Source organism: Amblyomma maculatum, chromosome 1 (genome assembly GCF_055883805.1).
Source record: "Amblyomma maculatum isolate TAMU_Amacu chromosome 1, ASM5588380v1, whole genome shotgun sequence".
NCBI classification, from domain to species: domain Eukaryota; kingdom Metazoa; phylum Arthropoda; class Arachnida; order Ixodida; family Ixodidae; genus Amblyomma; species Amblyomma maculatum.
The window spans coordinates 254,109,617-254,128,965 of record NC_139344.1 but is presented as its reverse complement, the minus strand read 5'-3'; the positions used below and the strand labels follow the sequence as shown (position 1 = coordinate 254,128,965).

Genomic DNA, 19,349 nt, shown 5'->3' with positions numbered 1-19,349 from the left:
AGATGACGCCACAGTGTTTGCAATTTCGTGAATAAAGCAATGACAGTGCCCACTAAAACATTCGTCGACGAGGGCGTGCGTTATTGTGCCGTAACAACATATAGTGTGAAACTGAAAAGGACGTTACTCAACGCAAAAAATGCCTGATTACTGTCTGGCGAGTTGAAGTTATATTTGTTTTCGGTATGTCTTTTTTGTCGACCACCAGTCGTCATCGCGGTCGCTGCTCATGGTTTCCAGTATCGAACTATATAAAAATGGGCGCACGCATTGATAAAAAAATTCCCGGTAAACTCTTCTACATCGTTTCTAACAAAACAGTTATGGAACCGAACATTTTAGACATCAATCTTTCCACTGCGGCGAAAAAAAATCGAGACCTAAATTTCAGTGTTCTGTCCCTTTAGGCGTACATAAAAGTCAGAAATTCGCACTCGTTTGACAATCACTGTGAGCACCACTTCCAGTAGCGCATATGGTGGCGGCAGTACCTTTGTGTGCACGAAACAGATTAGCGACTGGATGAACTGCAGGACATCCCCAGCATTGGTGATCGTTAAAATTGTAGAGCGAGCCTTCCAGCTTTTGAAGCCCTACAGTTTCATCTCTTGAACTATGGCACCGTCGTCATGGTCGGCGCCATCTTCAACAGATGCACAATCGGCGACGGCGGTGATGATACAGCTGCAACCGTTGCGCGGCAATAGGGGAGACAGGATAGCGCTCCCTCACGGATTCTCTACGCCGGTAGCCACCATAACGCCGGTCTGTTTTCGCTGCATATGTTGAGTTTTCACGCCATTCTCTTAGTATTTTTTTTTATCAAATAAATAATCAGACAAATTTCTGTGGTAAATCCATCGGGCGACGATAAAGCTATCATTGAATCCGATATACAGCCAATAATCGATCATTATATCTGGTTTATTTTTACATAGAGGCAACGGGAAAGCTGATAAAACTTAAGAATCTGATTGTTATAAGCGATATATAGTTATATCTGGTGTCGTTATAAGTGGACTGCACTATAGGTGGTTTAAAATAACTATGAATGCTTTCTCATAAAAACCTACCCTTGGAAAAAAACCATGCATAGCCCACAAATTCTATTCAACATATCTGCACAATATTAAGACCTGTAAAGTTAAGCAGGCATTAAAAACGGAGAAAGGGAGTCATGTAGCACTAATAGTAAAACACTAATTTTAATAAGAACAACCAGGATACCATCCAAACAATACCATACCTATGCTCAGCGAAAATTGTTTGACTTAATGCTTACATGACAAATGGCATTACTGAATGCTTTCATAAAGAATTAATTCTGAACGGCTGTTGTCATGTGCTGAATGTCATGACACATTTAAAAAAAATGAAAGAATATTTACTAAGCATTAAAAAAAAACGAATAAATGATTGGTGCTCCTTCACTCATTACAGCACCACAAACATTTTCAAACCCAGCTTCATCAACACAGAAGAACAATCAGAAATGATGCCTATCCACTGAAAGCATGCCAACCCATATGAAAAAAAAAAAAAAATTAACAAAGCAAGCCACAACAGCGCTCCGCCGCAGCACATCCCAAGTAGGCTAGCCTAGATTGCCCACTTTCCATCAGCAGGGCAGGGGCGGTCAAGAATGTGTAGTGGTGTATCACCCTGATTTGTTGTGAGGAGTAGTTTTCCAGTAATTATTTCTAAATCATAGGGTCAATACAGAACATTTAATTTTGACTAGAATAATTATAAATACCACCCTTACAGATCTCTTCTATTAGAATAAGCACACAGGCCCTTTGTGAGCAGGCGTTGCAAGAGTGCGATACAAAGGACTCCTCAAGTGTGGCTGGGTAGGTGAAACATTCTGCTGCTGACGGTGTCGTGCGGCAAGTACGACGGGCTCGCAAGCACCTCTAAGGGCTACGGAGAAACGTTCGACGCAGACAGAATAAACATGGATATAGAAAAACGTTTCAACTTTTATCCAGGGATCATGGGCACTGGCGAACTGCAGCATTTTAAGATGTCGCTCCGAGTATTCATGCGCATAGTACAAGCATGCCGAGTAGCCGACCCCGCATTCCATGTGGCCTAATTTTTCCCTTCGCATCAATATATACGCCATCGCATCATAGTACCTACTACCTATAGTTTGGGCACAACAAGTGAACCTAACCCAACACCTAACTTGTGAAGTCTGTATGTATTGAAAAACTATAACCTGCCAACATGTCCATCCAAAAAACATCACTTGTGAAGTCCCTATGTATTGAACAAACTAACCTGCCAACATGTCTACGAAGCAACGAAGTCCATGTACTTGAGGGAAAAAGAATCTTTAAACTACCATGGCCACAATACGTGAGAGGTGTCACGTATTGTGGCCATGGTAGTTTAAAGTATTCTTGGACACCTCTCACGTATTGTGGCCATGGTAGTTAAAGATTCTTTTTCCCTCAAGTACATGGACTTCGTTGCTTCGTAGACATGTTGGCAGGTTAGTTTGTTCAATACATAGGGACTTCACAAGTGATGTTTTTTGGATGGACATGTTGGCAGGTTATAGTTTTTCAATACATACGGACTTCACAAGTTATGTGTTGTGGATGGACATGTCCTACTGCACATGTGTGGTGGTGGTTATTAGTGTGTGACTATGTGACTATGTCGTGGTCTTTGTGACTGTCCAGCGTGGTATTAGTTTCTGGGCAAAGCAGAGGTGTGGAGAAGCAAGTGTTTGTAGAATTGGTGACTGCCATGCTTGGAAGATGTTTATGTTCTGCGGGGAGGAAAGTTCCAATATCCCCTTGGCAAAGAAGAGGGAGATGAGAAGATGTACTTGAGTGTAGAAGAAGAGGAGTGGTGAAGAGGAAGTGTTTTCAGATTCATATTACAGTTGGTAGTGCGCGCGTGTGTTGTGTCTCTTCACTTGTGTTTGTGTTTGTTGCGCCACATTTTTGGATAATATTACGTCAAACTTCTCATATCAGAAATGCACACTGAAAACCGTCATAGCATTGGTCACAGTCTTTCCTTTGCAAAACTTGGTTCCAATCAGAGTTTAGAGCGGCAAGGAAAATTGAGACACATGCATAACCTCCGAAATAAGACAGCTACGCTGTCCCAGAATTTATCACGATGCTTTTCAAGGCAAAGTAACGATTTGTACCGAGATATTAACTTCGTTATCCTCTCCTTCCTGGGCATATAATCTACAGGTAATATGTGCAAGTTTATCCCGCCTTTGACTGCACAGTCAGAACACATTAGTGTATAGGAGATTCGACTGCTTTTATGTTTTCCCCTCGTACTACGTGCCCCACATACCCAAACGGAAGTTATATTATTAATATGTTGTCATGGCTGCGAGCCAAAGGCAACACAAAAAGCAGTCCCACACTACAAGTGCTGCTCGACCGAACTACACATAAAAAAGTTGCGTGGGAGATGCAGCACCAAGCTGGTGAAGCATGAGCCGTTCCCCGGGTATCCCCTCGAGGGCGGTACTGGAAGCGGCCGCGCGGCGGCACTGTACGTGAAAGTTGCAAATATACTATTTGATGCCAGCGAGTTGTCCTTGATGTCATCTAGCAGTGACAGCAATTTAGTTGCAATTGAAATGATAATTCAGTTGCAATTGAAAAAAAAAAAAAGAACATAAGCAACACTCAGCATGCGTGACCAATAAGGTCAAAACAAGGGAGCGATCTTGAATGCGGCTAAATCACTGCTGTATGAAGCACTCTCTAGAATCTTTAAGCCATTTATGCACCCACAAACCTCAATGCAAGTGGCCGGCATATATGAGGGTGACCGATCATTACTGCTAGTTTAAGTTTCCTCGATATTGACCCAAATTCCCCCCTTTCCAGTGAGATTATTGTCCCATATAGTATCAATACCCCAGCCACACGGAAAATTTATTGCCATTCCCATCGAATGGCATTTGTTGAGCTTAATGACATCTTTTCTACGCGCTGCTACACAACCAAACCTAATCCCTTTTGCAAATTATGGTCATATGCGATGGACAAATATTAGAGCATACACAAGTTCTGGTGTGCCTTCAATATGTCGCAAAAATGACTACGCTGTGAACGAAATCAGCTTTCAAATTCATATTCATGTCTTGCATGCCTTGTAACCGACCTGTTAATCACGACTATTGATTACGAAGTTCAGCGCTGCTGCCGGCATTCGTTTACGGAAGGGTGCATAAGGTGCATTTCCAAGCCCGGGTCAAAATTTTAAACTGCACGGGGTGGCTAGTTTCCCCATACGCTTCACACAATAAAGCAAGTTTCAAGAGTATTATATCATATAGGCATTGTCTATTGTGTCGTACTAGGAGATTGGGCGAGCTGCACCTCAATGGCAGCTGCTAAAGGCTGCGAGCTGAAATTTGCTTGTACTGCCTATTATCACTCCTATCAGAAACTGTTGCAGGTCAGCGATCCTGAGTAAGCGTTACTTTCTGGCATTCCTTCATCTAAGCGTGCGTTATTTAAAACAAACAACTTTTGGCACGCATTTTTTTTTTACGGTAACTCACAAAAAATCTATCGCGCCGGCACCGACAGACTACGGCAAGCGATTTAATTGCATCGTATGCGAAAAGATCATCAACACAGCATCCCATTTCAACCATCGCCTGGTACTCGCAAGGCAAAACACCTCAATCAGAAGCATCTCGAGTTCGCAGCAGCCCCATGTCAAGTGTTCCGAGCACGCATGCGTTGTAAGGATTTCAAGGGGGCGCCGAATCGCAAGATTTAATTTGATCGCGAAGCTCCTTGTCCTTGGAAAATCAGTGATAACTCACTGTGTGGAGCACTCTCTTTAAAATTGCTCCGCGGGAAAACTAAACCATCCTCAACTGTGCTTTTTGGCACATGTAGTCTCGATGCTGTGGAGAACTTCTGATGCAAATTTTGTTTAAATCTGTGAGCATCAAAAAATTGCCGGAGTTGCCCTTTAAGGTGGCCAGATATCTCCTTGTTAAAGCAGTGATGTCAGAAGTTGCTACTCAAAAGGCACAGTGCAGGTTATTGCTGGCAAAACGCAAAGAAGCTGGTTGACGAAGTAGCAGCCTGGGCTATAATGTGAGCAAGAAACACTCGCAGCCACACTGCATTCACAGTACTATATCTCTGTAAAATCTTCCTTCGAAAATGTACACAATTCCTGCAGTAACGCAACACTAATGGACAATTAGTTACATTTATTAAAATGAGATTAGTTGCTTTAAATCAAATATAACGATTCATCTCCCTGTAATAGGTACTCAAATGCTTAAGAAGAAAAACGGCCAGGAAGGCCCTACCTGACGGACGTCCTCCTGGAAGAGGCGTAGGGCCAGCCGTTGGTGCAGCTTGAGCTTCTTGGTGTGCCATTTAGACTCAAGCGCTCGGTGCTGGCCCAGAATTTCATGGATAACTGACAGGACATGCTTGGCCCCTTCAGAGTAGTCACCAGCCTGACAGCCCAACAGCAGGTTCTTGCCTTCAGCTGCTCCCTAGCAAGTCCAAGGAGCAAGGCTTGTACTTACACACACCAACACATAGCCAAGCTTCAAAACGTACTGCGTACTCTACTCAACTGCAGCTTGTTTTAATCTCTTTGCAAGTCAGCTGGCATCTGCACAATAGGACAGTTCAAATTTGTGGCTCAGCGATGCTTTTTGTATGGCTGTCTTGCAAATACTATCAAGCACTCTCTCGGTTCCAATTCCCGGGTCCCATGGACGCAACATTTGCAGACTTCCGCTCATTACATTTTACACCTTACTTTTTAAGCAAGTTTGAAAGCAAGACCTGCAAGTGACACCTTTCCAGGTTAGCAAAGACCTTTAAAGCACCTATGATGAAGCCATCCAAGCAGTGGATGCTGTAACACAGAACATGGCCTTCATTTTTCTTACATTACTGCCACGAATATTTGACACAAATTAAGAAGACAAGCTCCACCAGAAAAAAATTAAACCGATCAAATCTCAGCTACTCTTGGTTAGTTCAAAGTGTTAGATAATTAGAAGAATTTCTACAGTCCCACAATCTCTAATGTCAATTTGACCAGATAATTCGAAACAGCAGCCTGCACCAAATAGATGATTTGAAGATCTGTGATGCTAATGTCCGAACCAGATTTCACCATAAACGTGTCAAGCAATGGCCCCTCTGAGCTGAAATGCAATGCTACTAAGTGACATCGATGGTTGGTATAACAAGAGCTGCAGCCATTGTACTTCCGGCACCAAATACCAGTCTATGGTATGGCTCAAAATGACAGTTGTAATCTCTTAATCAAACAAACTTCATAGGATCTACAAACAAAACAAATGAAACAAAAGCAGGACATGTGCTAGTGCTTTACCTATCACCCTAATTAGCCTAAGAAAAGGTTTTGCTAAGACCTAGCGATCAAATCACAGTAGATCGAATTCCAAAATGCCATATGAGGCATTTTTAACAATATATGCAGAGCCCCAAAAACTTGGCAGGAATTAAGCTAGCCAAATATTGGCATTCACTTTAAAACTGTAACAAATTCAATTAAAACTGCAACCAAATGTAACAATGACAAATGATACAAAAATTAGGAGGGGGGGGGGGGGGGACTGTTAAGCCTCGCCTTATGGGCATGACACAATAGCGGCCTATTTTCCTAATTATGTACATACACAATAGCATACAGTCATAAGGAACCACTTTATGTGAAAGATTGCCCGACATACATATGCACACAATCATAAGATTCCATTTCATGTGAATGATAATACAATGCACATATAAACCTTATTTTGTTCCTAAGCCATACAAGCAGCCATACAAGTCAGCAGTGTGTCCAGTACACAGCCCAAGTGTTGTGATCGAATTCTACCTAAACCTAAATTTCTTGAAAATTTTTCTCTATACTTGTGCTGTGTTCGAAGTGCGGTGTTCTCGTATTTGCGTCTGTTCTGTGACTAGAACAGTGCGCCTTAAAGGTGGGTTCAGACGGGAGGACCAAAGCGCGGACGGTCCGAGCGCATCAGCGCTACCCGCTCACCACGTGACGCCGACGTCACTGCTCTGAGTGACAGCGAGCGAGCAGTGTGACCGTCCGGGGCCCCGGATCGCGGAGCAGACTGAATAGGCCAAGCGCCTTTTTCAGTCCGCGCGGACCGAGATTGTTTTTGCTCTTTTTGCTTTATCGTTGCAATGCCCGCGCTTTTCGTGTCGTATTCAGCTCGAGCGGGGTATTGTTTGTTGTGCATGCGCTACTTCGGCTGCGTCGTTCGCTCCGTGTTCGCAGCAGTGCATCGTTTTTTGTGTGTTTGTGCTTGTGGGTGTACCACAGTTGTAGCTTTACTCGGTTTCTAGTGCTGATTATGGGTGAAGTAGCGAAAAAAGCGCGCAGTGATGAAGCAACAGTCACGTTTTCAGTGCTTGTAGAGAGCTGCCCATCGATATGAAATATTGAAGATGCTTGCAATAAATGCTTTTTCACTTCCTCGTCATCCTCGCACACTTCCCGTAGAACAGCCAGACCAGCGAGACGACGGTTTCGCTCGGCGTCCATGTTGCTCTCGGTAGAAATGTTTTCAGCAGCGCGCGAACAGCGGGAGAGGAGGATACACGCGGATTGTTCACTGGCTTCGTGTGAATGCTCGACAACCGGATGGACACGCAGACGCGTGGTCACGTGGCACCAGATCTGTGCTGACGCGCGGACCGTCCGCACTCCGGTCCTTTCGTCTGAACCCACCTTAATGGACAGACCCTGGTACCCCTCTCCGCGCGTCGCCGCGAGAACTCGCCCCTGTCCGTGCCTAGTGGGTACCCCCACGGCGGGCTCCCTTGCCATCCTCTTGTTCTGGGAAGCAACACCCATCTGTGGACATTTCCAGCCTACCAGCGCTCCTTCCGTTCTTCGGCCGGCCAGTTCGGGTTCCGCCTCAGCCGACGCTGGTTGCACCCCCTTGAGTGTTATAAATAAACACAGTTAACTGTACCATGTGCGTCTTTGCTGCAATGACGACACGCAAACTCACCAGTGGCGACGAGAAAGTGAATTCAACCCGCGCTACGCAACGCTATTGACAAGTCATGGCTATGCGAAGGTTTCCGATCAAAATACCAGAACTCAACAACTCACCATGGTCATCGTGGGTTGGACACCTCCAGTTCTACTTTGAAGCTAACATCGCAGACCCAGCCTTGAAGAGGGCCAACCTGCCAACACTGTGCGGGAAACAGACCTACGACACTGTCTGCGCCCTTATTTAGCCAAGCACACTGCGAAAGTGCCTTACAATGACATCGTTGCAGCACTGCAAAAGCACTACGACCCAAGGCCATCAGAGGTTGACTAAACATCAGAATGCCGACGCACTAAGCCACCTGCCACTGAACGCAACAATTGACGACCTGCCTCCACCCGGAGACGTTCTTATGTTCGAAGCACTGCCAGAACCTCTGCTTACAGCAGGCACAGTTGCAGCATCTAAGCAGGAGTGCACAACTCTCCGTCAAGTTTACGCAGTTCAACAAGGCAACGTGCACAAGCTCAAAGGGGACAACTTTGACACTTATCACAGGAAAGCTACAGAGTTGAACACCCATCACGACTGCGTCCTCTTTGGAGTTCGAGTTGTGATTCCGAGAGAGCTACGCACACAAGCTATGTCTCTCATCCACGCTGGACATAGAGGCATCGTTGCCATGAAAAAGTGTGCCAGAAGCTACACGTAGTGGCCTGGCATTGTTCACGACCTTGAAACAATGGTCCGAAATTGCAAGCCTTGTCAGAGCAGCCGGAGCAATCTGCCGAAAGCTCCCGTCTCAGAATGGGAAAAGCCAGACACACCTTGGCACACCCTCCACACAGATTTTGCAGGGCCAATTGAAGGCTGCACTTTCTTTGTGTCCGTAGATATCTACACAATGTGGCTTGAGATAAGAGAAATGGGACAGATGACTTCGGCAGCAGTCACTGACAACCTCCGATCACTGTTCGCAACGTTCAGAGTTCCTCACAAGGTAGTGTCGGACAACGGAACATCGTTTGTGTATTTCAGACTCTGAACTTTCATCGCGACAACGGGATCTCATCAGTCACATCGGCACCCTACCACCCAGCGACAGACAAGTCGAGCGCTACTACATGGCCGAGTTAAAACGCTCTCTTGAAAGCGGCCAGACTGGATCGCTGCAGCGCCGCCTTGCGTGTTTTCTCTTCAAGCAGCACACGACAGCTTAAAATGTGAAAGGCCAGACCCCAGCGAAGATGAGGTTCGAGCACAAAATGCGAATGCAGCTCACAGCTATCCTCCCAGAGCCAGGGGCATAGACGACCCAGGAAGAAAAACCGATTCGGCGCTGTGGGACGCTTGTTAAGGGGCAACGCATCCTCCCCCACCAGTTTCCCAGAAAGCCATGCTGGGAGGAAGCTATGATTGTGAGAGGCATAGGCCTGCGCTCTTGGCTCGTCAACATATATGGAACGGTAACATGCCGACACCTCAACCAGCTGCATGGATTTACGGCGCCTTCTGAGAGCGGTCCAGCAGCAGCGAGGACATATGCACCATCCTCCCACACAGCCTGTCATCTCTTCTCAGAAGAAAATACTTCGCCAAGGGCAGACCTAGAAAGTACAGCGGACAATAACCAGCCTACAAGTGGATCTTCCCTGTGCGCACAGAGCCTGCGTCTCCATGCGTCTTCGCCGACCAACTTTTTAAGGAGAACGAAATACTGTGTTCTCGTATTTGCGTCTGTTCTGTGACTAGAGCAGTGCGCCTTAATGGACAGACCCTCGCACCCCTCTCTGTGCGTCACTGCGACAACTTGCCCTTGCCCAAGCCTAGCGGGATGCCCCCAACGGCGGGCTCCCTTGCCCTTCTCTTATTCTGGGAAGCAACCCCCATCTGTGGACGTTTCCAGCCTACCAGCACTCCCTACGTTCTTCGGCCGGCCAGTTCGGCTTTTGCCTTGGCAGACTTTGCACCACGCGTCATGTTTTCAAAACTTCCACTCCACAAGTGATATTGAGTAATAACGTAAGCGTTATGGGTGTTTGAAAACGTTTTCAACATTTCCATTTCATTTGTGATAAGTTTAATGTGAGTGTTACGGGTGTTTGAAATTCCCACGCAAGTTCATGTGGCCTTGTCTTCCTTGTTAAGACTCATACGCATATTCTACTGCATATCATATGAAGAAACAAATTTTGTGGGGGTAACTTACGTGCTTGTGAGTCTCTGACTTGGATGGATGACAAACTTGAACTAAATGGTCAAGCTGGTAGAGCAGCTTTTTGCTGGCACTATGAACCTGCAAAGAATGGTATTTATACAGAATTTATGCAGTCCTTAGCCTGCCCAAAGATTCTAAGTGAAACCTATTCCAGCCAAAGGCAGAAAGCAGGAAACTTACTTCTGTATAAGCTTGGCACATGGCTTCATATAGGGACTGGTGTTTGTGAATCAGCTCTTCCAAGTCAGCAACTTCACGTGGAATACTGGCAATTTCACTAGACTTGCTCCAAGATGGCACATTAGCCAAATACTAAAAGAAATATTTGTAAGGCAAGATTGATAGCAGTAGGTTATAACAAGCTTTAGCAAACACAGCCCTCACTACTGAAACAGAAACAACAACCGATTAAGCATAGGTTTGAAACTCGACACATGGTGAAATAAGCTTATAGGATAAGCTGTGCAGTTTGTCTGAAATTAAGGAGTCACACTGAACAAAGTAAATTTATTAATGCAACAAGCCTGTTAGAATGTAAGGAAATGCATAGTCAAAATAAAATAATTAAGTATGCCGATACATCAATAGTAGCTATCAGGCTACAGGAAATACAAGCAAAGTCCATCTCAGTCTTGGCAATGACTAATTCCACTATATAGAAGGCAAAAGGCTGATCGCAGTGGCTGAGAACCCAGTTGATAACTAAGCATGAAAAATGTAAACAAGCAAAAAAAAAAAAAAGGAAGGACAAGTTCAGCAACTGTAGCATATGAAGCAAAACACCCCTAAGAAATAAACTCTACAAGTTCAGAGCCAACTAGCCCAGTGGCTAGTTGGCACTGAACTATGATTATGAGCACTAAAATTCAGAAACGACATAAGGACGACGAACACAAGTTATTTTAGCACTCCCATAAAGACCTTCAAGAACTTCATGAACGGTTGCAGTTACATATGCTTACAAAAAATATCACCGTTCAAAAAGATTATGCAGACCACAAGTGAACATTATAAGGCTCGTGCGGTGCTGTTTGAGTCTGGCGTTGCCGATAGCAATGACACTGTAGTCCATCACATCATGACGTCATGGCTTTGCACAGAAACAACGAAAGAATATGTAGTAAAACCTGCATCTTCTGTGTTTCTGACTGTCATAACAGCTACAGGAACGCCACCAGAGAGCTCCCGAAGATAAAATTTTTTTATTCCCATAGAACTCACACAAAGAGTGAAACAAGCCTGCATGGTGTGGAAGATAAACAGGCTAGTGTTTTATGCATAAGGTTTGGTTACTCTTTCTAGAGCACGTGCTTATATATGTTCATATCTCGTGATTCGCTTCAGTCCAGACCTGAGCATATGGCAATCAATGATTGGAATGCGCATATGCAGTGCCAGAAGCCTAATTTACATGAATAGTGAAGAAACGCGTAGCAAAAGAACGAAACTAACCAACAACCTCACAAGGCTCACACCATATTATATCTGAACGTAGCTCAGGACATACTGTTCCACTGAAAACTTCTTTCCATGCACTGTACACACACTTGGCTTCATACCACTTTTCACTGCACAATAAATTGTTTCAAATATACATAAACATTTCCAATGGTCACGAAAGACACACAGCAGCACATGCTAAAACAACTTGCCCAGTCACACGTGTTCTTATTTCCAGACTGCACTCAAGCGTGAACACTTGCTGGAATGAGCAAGGGGGAAAAATAGGATGGCAGTGGTGGTAGCGGTTCATTTTAAACCAAAGGACTGTGTCTTGTCCTTTGGCTGGAATAAAATTTACCGTTACCAACTCGCCCAGTCGTCAACCTTAGTGGTGGTATATCCTGTTGATGGATTGTAATGGATCTCTCAGTGCCGACATACCATGCACCCGTGGCTGGCCAGATGCTTCAGGACTGACCTTCAGAAATGACCAGTGTTACGGAGGGAGTGCGTGGTGTGCTGGAACACCTTCTCAATGACAGTTTCCAGGAGAGCAGCCTTTGGTGCCAGCTTACACAGAGATTCTGGTCTGGCCTGTCATCGGCACACTGCTACAGGAAGTAAAGTAGCAGCGCTTGCTTTGTGCTTTATTTATTACCTTCCATTCAAGGTGGCACATTGTTTGGGTGAAAACTCCTAAGCCATCAAAAGCGCTCGCACATGGAGCCCCCCTTGAACGAGAACAAGCAGTGGCTTTCCTTGCTCTGCTTTACTTTAGCTTGCACAACAAGGGTGGTATATACATGTGTGTGGTGCAAGAAAGAAAAGCAGCTGAAAGATGCTCTGTTCGGACGTGCTTGCTGCCAAAAAGCCACAATTTCACAGCTCCTCCTGCTGCCTCACATGGCAACCACACAGCTGCTGCACATAAGATAACGCCACTTGTTCTTAAGCAGTGGTGCCACCATACGATGCCTACAAGTCCAACCTTCTCTTAAAAGCCACCATTTTTCTTTTTTTCCTTGGAAGTGTTAACAGAGCGGTGTTCAGTAGACAGCGGCAACAATCTGCCTGTGAGTACTGCCAAAATACAAAGCATAACATCCCAAGCTGCAGCTATCAATCAAAATACTTCACCAGAACTATTTCATTATGCATTTTTTTCAAAACAGCCAAGATGCGTTTTCCACTTTCTACTGGTTATGTTTCAGCTAATGCATGACGATCATCAACATCATGCAATTTCATGCTCTTTTGCAAGCTTTTTCCATTATGATGACAACACACTCTCCCCAGCCACAGTCTGAAACCCCAATTAAAAAGAAGTTTTAGGGAATCGGTAATGTCCCTAGACAGCAGAAAGCACCGTAGCATAAAAGGCAGTTACATTACAGAGGCATTTTAGCCCTAATGTTTACCGTCACAGCTTCTACTGGGCTCAACCAAAATGAAGGTGCCATTACTAAGAGAGTTTGATCCCAAACAAAAAGAGCAAAGAGGTTACTCAGCACTTGTCACTTACCTGCTGTGCTTTCTGATGGAAAAGTACAGAGAGGGACAATACTGTGGTTCTCTCATCAAGACCTGCCGCGAACTCTTTCCACGCATGGTCAAGTGCAGCTACAATTTGCTGCACTGTCCCAGCAGCGTAGTGGCTGCCCTCAATCAAACGTGTTCCAGTCACCAAAATCCGGTTTATGTTCACATAGACATTCTGCAATATAAATGTCATGCTCAATCAAAATTCAGCACCTAGACAAAGCAAACATCGTCAAACTGTAACAAGTATGGCAGTGCTGCACGCCAATTTTCCGGGATTATGTTCATTAAATCACATCATATTAATTCACTCATTATATCGCCAGTGTTTACAAGAGGCCATGATTCAGTGACTAAAAGACCAAACTCAAGTTGTTCATCACTAATGCGCCAGTTGAGGCTCACCACCTCAAGCAATCGTAACAACTGCTGAAGGTGGATTCACAGAACACATCAATAATGATGTGGACACTGAGAAAAGGTGGCAGCCCAGCATACATTTTGCTGCATGCAGGAGATGGCACAGCAGCTCAGAGCAAGCAGGATGAGCTTGTAAACTGAATGCGGATAAGTACTTTGTGAATTAGAAATTATTACATGCATCTCGTGCTTGACCACCCTTAACAAGCAATCTTCTTGCAAACGAAACAATACACGATGGAAACCTTAATTATAAAACTCTGAGGAGACCAAACAAAACCGTCGCATAACCCAGGTGTCATATATTGGAAAAACTCAAAAAGCACCTTGGTAGACACTTAACTGACGCCTTATGAGCAGAATGCGACAGTGTTAACAGACCTCATCACAATCTTTCCTGCTTGTCATTCGCTACCACCTGCTGATGATGTGATTTAATCAGACGACTTGCTCTGGTCTGCACATTCCTTTTTCTTTTCTTATTCACAATGGCACTTGCTTTTGATGACAATGCCACTTTGTATGCAATTACTAATTTCTAAACAGAACACTCTTAACCATAAGCATCAGTATATGTTTTCAAGACATGCCACTAAGTGAAAGAAAACAAACCATTCACCAGGTCCCCTTCCAACACACCTGAACCAACAAGCCTTTGTGGCCTATGAGCAGCGTGCTCGTCTCACAACCAAAGAGCCTTTCGACCCCTAATACCCACCGTAATTAACCCCAAAGTATTTTTCGATATCTCGTTAGTCTATGTCACAGGAAACTCCTCACTAATTTTAGCTTCTACCAGACTATTCCTGAATTTTTCTGACTGTTCTTTAAGATTCCTCAGATTATTCAGGCACAAATGATGCATTTGCTGGCGACGCTACCAATGTGTCAATGTTTATGCCATTGCATGACCGGGGGACATAAAATCTATGTTCCACTGTAAGCCAAGCAGATACGCAAGACCTGCAGGATGAAGTTAAAAGGTGCAGTTTTGATATTCTTCATGCACCTTCTTTGTCATGAAATGCATCAAGCAGTCCCACGCTGGTGTTCTAAGCTGCTATTCCCGAACAAAGGCACAGCACACCAGCCAAGGTACTTCAGCAAGACTGCCCAAACAGCATCAACTAAAACCAGAATCAGCTCATAAATGAATGCCCAACATTAGCGATGATATGTCAGTTTCCAACCACAGCCGTGAATCTATGTTGCCAGCAGTCAATACAAACGCTTTCCATGACACACTGCAGAAATTTTCTACTACGATATGGTACCACGGTTTTACACTTTTACGCCCAGTAAACAAAACTCGGTTAAATAACAATTATGGATAAATGGAATGAGCTAAGACTATTTAGTCGGTTTCCTAAGTCTGCAGTAGTAAAATTCTTTGGTTAACTGAAACACTGCCCATGGTTTGATTTGGTTTTGGGGCGTTTAACGTCCCAAAACAACTCGGGCTATGAGATGCACCACAGAGGAGCACTACATAAATTTCGACCACCTGAGGTTCTTTAATGTACACTAACATCGCACTGCACACTGGCATTTAGCTGACAACCATGAACAAAGCCAACACTATAGTCGGGACAAGCCAATCTTGGTCTTTACTGCTGCCACTATTTCTCTGTGTTAGGCCCACATGAGACTGGTGTTTCGACATGATGGAAAGTGAAAGTTCGCATTCTGCAGCAGGAGTTTGAGCAAAGTGACCTGTCTAGATAAGAAGTTCTGATTCTTCAAAACATCCCAAAGTCATTCAACACTGTTCCGGATCTTGAAACCCAAAGCCAGCATTCAAAGAGCTGTCAAAAGGGGGGCCTTTGCATCAAGCTGAAAGCGGATGAAAATGTGCTGTATGACTGTAATTTAAGCATGCCCGCAGTGTCAATTTTATTATAACCAATCCTATTGCAGAGCAGGAGGCATGGAAGACAACCTTGCAGCAAATGAAAATAGAAAATTTCAGCATCAACAATAGACGGCTGAGCAGATTTAAAAAGCGCCATGGCCTAGTCTTCAAGGTTATCTCTAATGAAAGTGCTATAGTGAACTGAGATGAGATATTTGCACCGACTGGTAGCAGGGGTAGCAACAGAAGATTTTAAGCAGCTATGAGCAGTGAGAGATCTTAAATGTCAATTACATGGGCCTTTTTGTATAAGGCACTTTCACCAAAGACTACTGTCTACAAAGGCGGAGCCTGTACAGGTGAGAAGCTCAATAATGAGCTCATTACTGTGGATGCAAACATGGCAGGGGACAAAAAGTTCCAAGCTGCTGGTGGTAGAGAAGTCAAAGCACCCACGCAGTGTGACCCCATGGTAACAGTAGAGCATGGACGACGATCGCAATTTTTGAGAATTGCCTGCTGGAAGAGGACACAAGGTTTACTAGGCAGGGTTGGAAAGTTGCCTTCATCATGAATAATTGCCCTGCTCATGGCCAGATGGAAGGGCTGAAGTCAGTCTCGAATTCCTGCCCGCCAATGCCATAGACGCTGACCAGCCAATGGATCCCACAGACGCTGACCAACCAATGAATCAAGAAATAATCCAGAATGTCAACGTCCACTACTGCTGCCAACTGCTTCCCTGAATAATGCTGCGTGCTGACAACGGGAAGGATTACAGCATTAACTTGCTGTCAGCTGTGCATATTTCGGCCGACGCCTGGAAACAAAAGCATGCAAGACTGTGAAAAGATGCTTTCAGCATGCAGGCTTCGAAGATCCTGAACCAATATCCCTTGAAGAGGCAAGTACTACTGATGATACTGAAGCCGACACCACATTCAGTCAAGCCTCTGCCCCTTTTTAGTGACACGGTTATGAGGCAGTGGATGCAAATTTGACCACGTGTAGTGAAATAGTAGCTTCGAGGAGATGATCACTGAAGAGCAAGCTGAGGATCAATCCTCTTGTGCCAGACAGTGACAAGTGATGTAGCTGTACCTTTGCAGCACTACCTTGAGCAATAAAAGGTGTGCGAAATTTCTTCTAGACCTCTCAAACGTGCACACTTGATCTGTAAAAAAGCAACTCAAGAATGTGAAGCAGTTCACGACTCCTTTTTTTTTTTTTTTTTTCTGTGTGCCCGCATCAGTCAGGGATGGTGCAATTTAAATAACGTTGTGCTTCATAAAATATGTGCACTTGCATGAAACTTTTGATAAATAGAACATTTTCTGAGTCCCTTCCAAGACGGCGCAACGAAAGCATGACCATGTGTGCTCGGTGCACTCACGTGACTGTATGCAGTGCAAATCTAGTCGGTGGAACTGCGGCGTGAGATGCGATGCACCTGGAATTTCAGTCACTCTTGTACACTTAACTCTGTGGCATGTGTGACTTGGTGCAGCGCTTTTGTAACTATATATTTATAGTCACTACAAATAATGTTAGAAAAATATGTCGGCACCTTTTACATTTAAAGTCAAAAGCATGTAAAGAACCGCGTGGTGACAGTTGGAGACTATGATGGTTAGTTCACTTTGGTTTACTACTGTTAAAACATTTCCTAATGCAAGTTTCATACTATTTTCTCTGTTTTCTTTTTTTTTCAGTTATCTTTACACTGCAAATATCTTTCAGTAAATGCTAATGAACTGCCTTTCTTTCACTGCCACACTTTCATTTGCAAACTATCCACTCCAATTCATAAACAATTAAAGCTGTTTAATGCAGCAGGGGAGAGCCACGAATTGCTTTGTTAAATCGGAAGCTTCATTAAGTTGAGTTAGGCATTTCTCGGCCCTCAAATTCAATAAATTCGATTATACGGTGTAGTGGCCTCCAGAAAGCCACCATGGCATCATTTTGGAAAAGCATAATTAGGACGAAAATGAAATTGCCGGTCGCAGTAACAAGCGACGCCACTAGCGCGTATGAAAAGAAACAACAAACGTTGTTGCCTCAGCAAGAACAATCTAAGCAGACTACAAATACTGTATCTCTCCACAATGATAGTAGTTATATGGGATTTATGGCTCATAAGCGACCGTGGCTATCATGCACCAAATATAAGTTTAGATTTTCTGATATGTTAAGTGCGTAGATATTAGGATACTTAATTTTGACTTAAAACATTGGCTTTCTTCATAAACGCAAAAGCAAGAGAAAAATCGGCGAATGCTTGTTCGTCTAAAAGCAATGTGGGATGAAATGGAATGTATTCATTATGAAATAGAGTAAAATATCTTTTCTTAAGTTCCTCAAGTCGTGGACATAAGATTAAAGCGTGATTAACTCTAAGCTCATCACCACACATTTCACACATGGGTTTCTTTTTTTTATTTAGCAGCAAATTATGAGTAATGCGTGTGTGTCCTATGCGTACATGTAGACGACATTAAATAACTTAGATAAAATGTTTTTGATGTCGGTATGAGTCCCCTTCTCCTATAATGGGCTTTACAGAATGCAGCTTGTTGTTTGCTTCTTTTTCCCAAGCAGCCTGCCACTTGGCTCTTGATCAGTGCAATAACTTTATGTAGTCCCTGTGCAGCAAGTTCACATGTTTTATTTCCATGGCTCTGGCTTGTGCAGCACACACGTCTCTGTTTACTATGTTGTGTATTAAGCTTCCTATCAGTGGTTCAACTGCGTTTTTGAAGTTTAACAAGGAGAGCTCCCCACAATGAAGCTGGCGATTTAGTAGCGTGTGCTTTGTAAACACCGACCACACAGATTCGTCTTAAGCTGCAGTGTGTGCAGCACATATTTCATTCCCTCAAGTGTTCCAACAGCCTGACACAGCAGACAAAAGGCATTCACCCCTTCGCAGATCATCTGGGCAATTCAATTAAAAATTTTAAATCTCGTTTTGCACAGCGCAGTTTAGTAAAAGCAGGACAAAGGTGCTCCACGATGTTACCGTTAGCTCGCAATCAAAAAATGTTTGGGCATTCTCTACAAAACAGACAAAAAATTTACATTTTTTTCAGCTTGTTATTCACATTTTCAAAAAAGGGAGTTTCCTTAAATCTGGCTTCGTTAAATCGAGTTTTGACTGCATTCAATTTCCTTCGATACTATTCGAGCAAATAACTATTGCCTTCATACTTGCTTTCACCTGTAAGTTCACTATTTGCACAAGCCTATAGATTCCCACGGCATGGTACTCCAGTGGCATTCAGCTCACAAAAACTAGTCTGCCTCTTCTCACTGACAGGTTTCTAACATTCGGAAAGATCAAAATGAATGCACCCACCATGAACCTCTACAAGGTACTGAATAGCCAAAGAAAACGTCAAAGCACAAATAATCCTAACAGCATGATGCACCATACAGGGTACAAGGTTGTTGATACAAATGTCAAGGTGCTGGAAAAAAATATTTGAATTATCCAAGGCTCAAATTATCAAATGACCTCAAAAAACTGATTAGAACCACATGAATCACGGTACATTTACAAGGTGAAAGACTAGGCAATGTTGGTCTGCTTCTGAGCTGAGAATAGCGCAACAATGATTATTTCTCACATTTTCATTCATTGCAACATGTGGAAAAGGCTTCACTGCACAGCGCAAGAAAGGCACTTTACGCTGAACGCATAGTTTCGGCAAAATGGAAGTCTGTGAAGAGGTTTTACTGCATAGCATGAGAACGGCACCTGATGCTACCCAGACAGTTTTGGGACAAAGGAAGAACTTTGTGGAAGAATGCGAGAGAAGCATGAAATGCCACCAATCAGCCTCCGAAACAGT

At 43.9% G+C, this 19,349-nt stretch overlaps 1 protein-coding gene across 4 annotated transcripts in view; it reads right to left on the bottom strand.

Annotated features, from left to right (window-relative positions):
- Positions 1 to 19,349, bottom strand: part of trio (trio Rho guanine nucleotide exchange factor) — a 294,295-nt gene that overhangs the window by 240,715 nt on the left and 34,231 nt on the right. For all 4 annotated transcript variants that reach the window (XM_084590873.1, XM_084590874.1, XM_084590876.1 and 1 more), the window contains exons 10-13: positions 13,207 to 13,398; positions 10,422 to 10,553; positions 10,233 to 10,319; positions 5,327 to 5,518 (exon numbers count right to left, since the gene is read on the bottom strand). In XM_084590873.1, the coding sequence (XP_084446999.1) occupies positions 5,327 to 5,518; positions 10,233 to 10,319; positions 10,422 to 10,553; positions 13,207 to 13,398 (603 nt within the window). The remainder of the gene's footprint in view (positions 1 to 5,326; positions 5,519 to 10,232; positions 10,320 to 10,421; positions 10,554 to 13,206; positions 13,399 to 19,349) is intronic.